The sequence below is a fragment of the Lactuca serriola genome, chromosome 2 (assembly GCF_051521515.1).
Source record: "Lactuca serriola cultivar US96UC23 chromosome 2, Lser_US96UC23_V15, whole genome shotgun sequence".
NCBI lineage: Eukaryota > Viridiplantae > Streptophyta > Magnoliopsida > Asterales > Asteraceae > Lactuca > Lactuca serriola.
The window spans coordinates 153,914,079-153,917,253 of record NC_136409.1 but is presented as its reverse complement, the minus strand read 5'-3'; the positions used below and the strand labels follow the sequence as shown (position 1 = coordinate 153,917,253).

At 49.8% G+C, this 3,175-nt stretch overlaps 1 protein-coding gene across 1 annotated transcript; it reads right to left on the bottom strand.

The window, feature by feature from the left end:
- Positions 1 to 212: 212 nt before the first annotated feature.
- LOC145089678 (uncharacterized) lies at positions 213 to 2,468 on the bottom strand. Its single transcript, XM_079028081.1, has 2 exons — positions 1,095 to 2,468; positions 213 to 947 (listed from the first exon to the last, which is right to left on the bottom strand). The coding sequence occupies exons 1-2, from the start codon at positions 2,466 to 2,468 to the stop codon at positions 213 to 215; spliced, it is 2,109 nt and encodes a 702-aa protein (XP_078884207.1).
- Positions 2,469 to 3,175: the final 707 nt, after the last annotated feature.

Below are 3,175 nucleotides of genomic sequence, written 5' to 3'. Positions count from 1 at the left end.
TTCCTCAGGAATTGCTTTGACTCCACCAGGTCCCTTTCTACTACTTCTGCTTCCAGCACTACCTCATCTTAGGCTAACCCTAGGGAAACCTCTGACTCAACTCAAAACAGTCCTCAGCTGATGAAGGTCTCCTTGTGATGCCAATTAGCCATCACCTGGATACCATCACATGCGACGAGGCTCAGATAATCCTTCAAGTAAAAGACTCGTCCCTACAACGGTGTCATCCATGTGGGTCCAGTGGGGGTCAAGATGTTCACCTGCTGTTCATCAATGCTTCTCTCCTGGAGCACCTCCACTAAAACTTTCTTTGACAGGTGGTCAAAACAAGTGGACGCTAGCTTGCTCAAAGCGTCTGCCCTCTTGTTCTCACTTCTGGGTATCTGCTTGATTGTAAATTGGCCGAATGATCCTACCAGTTTCTTTACCATCTTTATATACTTTCTCATTCTTTGGTCTCTTATCTCGAAACTCCCATTGACTTGGTTCGCTGCTAGCCTTGAGTCAGTTAGTGCTGTTACAGCTTTCGCACCCATCTGTTTGGCGAGTCGCAACCCTGCAAGCAACGCCTCGTACTCCGCCTCGTTGTTCGATGTATGGAAGTCGAAACGGAGGGCGTAGGTTACCTCTTCTCCTTCTGGGCTAGTCAGGATCAGCCCCGCCCCCGAGCCTTCCCTGCTGGACGTTTCGTCCGTGTACAGGGTCCATGAACCATCGCCGGTAGGGGCCTCTTCAACTACCCACACCTTTTCTTTCGCCGGGTTCCCTCCGTCAGGAATTTCTAGTAAGAAATCAGCCAGCGCCTGCCCTTTGATACTTGTTCTTGGGCGATAGTTTATATCGTGCTCTCCCAGTTCAATTGCCCACTTGGCCAGCCGACCCGACGTCTCCGGCTTAAGCAAGATCTGTTTAATGGGGTAGCTTGTGAGTACCTCGATTTGATGTTCCTGGAAGTATCGCCTTAATCGTCTTGCAGCGTAGATGAGTGCCAGCACCAATTTTTCCAGCGTGGGATAGTTGAGTTCTGGTCCCTGCAGCGCTCTGCTAACAAAGTATACCGGTCTCTACTCCCCTTCCCTTTCCACAGCCAATACCGATGATATCGCTTCGCCTGATGTTGAAAGATACATTTGTAATGTTTCTCCAGGGATGGGGGTTGCCAGAGTTGGCAGCTTGTACAGTGCTTCCTTGATTCTCTGGAGTGCCTTCTCAGCTTCATTCGTCCATTGGAAATTGTTTTTCTCGATGCATCCCTTTAAGGTGTGGAACAGTGGCATAGCCTTGTCGGCAGATTTCGAGATGAACCTGCTTAGAGCTGTGAGCTTCCCGTTCAGGACTTGTACATCTCTAAGAGAGTTTGGGGTTGGCGTCTCGATGAACTCGTCGACCTTGGTCGGGCTGGGCTGGACGCCTTGTCTAGTAACATAATAGCCCAAGAATTGCCCCTCTTCCACTCCAAACGTGCATTTGGCTGGGTTTAGTTTCATCTTGGCCACCTCTAATGTCTTGAAAGTCTCTTCGATGTCTTGCAGCATCTTTTCTTCATTTGGACTCTTAATCACCATATCATCTACATACACCTCAATATTCCTTCCAATTTGCTTGGTGAATACCGAGTCGACTAGCCGTTGGTATGTCGCCCCTGCATTCTTTAACCCGAAAGGCATCTTGGTGTAGCAGAACGTGCCATGGTCTGTATAGAAGGCTGTTTTCTCTTCGTCTTCTTTGCTCGTCAATATCTGGTGATACCCTTTGTATGCATCCAAGAAGAATTTTAGCTTAAATCCCTGTAGCAACTCTACCTTATGATCGATTTCCGGGAGTGGGTAGCAATCCTTAGGGCATGCCTTGTTTAGATCAGAAAAGTCGATGCACATGTGCCACGACCCATACTGCTTGCGGACCATAACTGGGTTTGCAATCCACGTTGGGAACATCGCCTCCCTTACTATTCCGACCTCCGTCAGCTTAGACACTTCTGCATTGATCGCCCTGTTAGGGTCTCCTCCTTGTACCCTCTTCTTCTGCTTAACCTCTTTTACCTCCGGTTTGATCATTAGCTTATGTTCCATGACCTTCCTTTCTACCCCCACCATATCCGTGGGGGTCCAAGAAAATACATGTTTGTAGCGTTTGAGCAGATCGACCAGTGCTCTTCTTGTGTGGCTTGAGAGGTCGCTTCCAACATTGACCGGCTGGTCGGGGTATCCCTCATTGATTACCTCCTTCCCCTTTGCAGGATTTCCCCTGGGTCTCTTGGGCCCTTTGGTTATTTTTGCTGGCTTCATAACTGTATAGCACCGCAATTCTCTGGGCGGGGTGGCCAAAATCGTGGCTTCGCCTTTTGGTGTGTCGAATTTCATGATCCCATGCATGGTTGAAGGTACGACCCCTAGCTTCAAGAGGGCAGTCCTCCCTAAGATGATGTTGTGCTCCGCCGAGTGTCGAATGACCACAAAGTCTATCATGGCGGTCTTCTTCCGCTGCTTGTCGTGGCTAGTGATTGTTAAGGGGAGGTGGATCGTGCCCAATGGCCACAGGCTGTGGCCGGTGAATCCCACTAGCCTACCCGTCGTAGGTCGCAAATTGTCTTTCTAGCGATCCGGAAGGAGCCGAAAACAATGCTCATAAATGATGTCTGCTGAACTCCCGGTGTCGACATAGACCCTATGGATAGTCACGTCTTTGATGGATGCCTGTATTATTAGAGGGTTGTCACCTTTCCAGCCGTCCGACCGGGGATCCTGTATGGAGAACGTGAGCGCGTGTGCTGACGGTTTAATAATGACTTGCTCGCCCCGCTGTTCCTCCCTACTTCTTTTGATGCGTATCATGAATATCTCCTTGGGCTGAACTCCTTCGCGGGGTGGACCCTTGGCGTTCTCAACATCGAATTTGGCGCGTAGGCTTCGCGCCACCTCCACCAGGTCTCCCTTAAGTTGTTTCTCCTCCATCTCCTTCTTTAGTACCGAACAACTAGCTATATCATGCGTTTTGCTTTTGTGGTACTCACAGTACCGACTCTTAGGCGACTTGGTTGGCTGCTGTTTCTCGGACACTACATATACTTCTGGGCGGCGACCTCGTCTGTCGTCTTTAATAAATGGTCGGAAACGTGGCGGTGGTCTTCTTGCTTGGCCATAGTGTCTTCCTCCCCCCCGGAAATCTGTGTGGG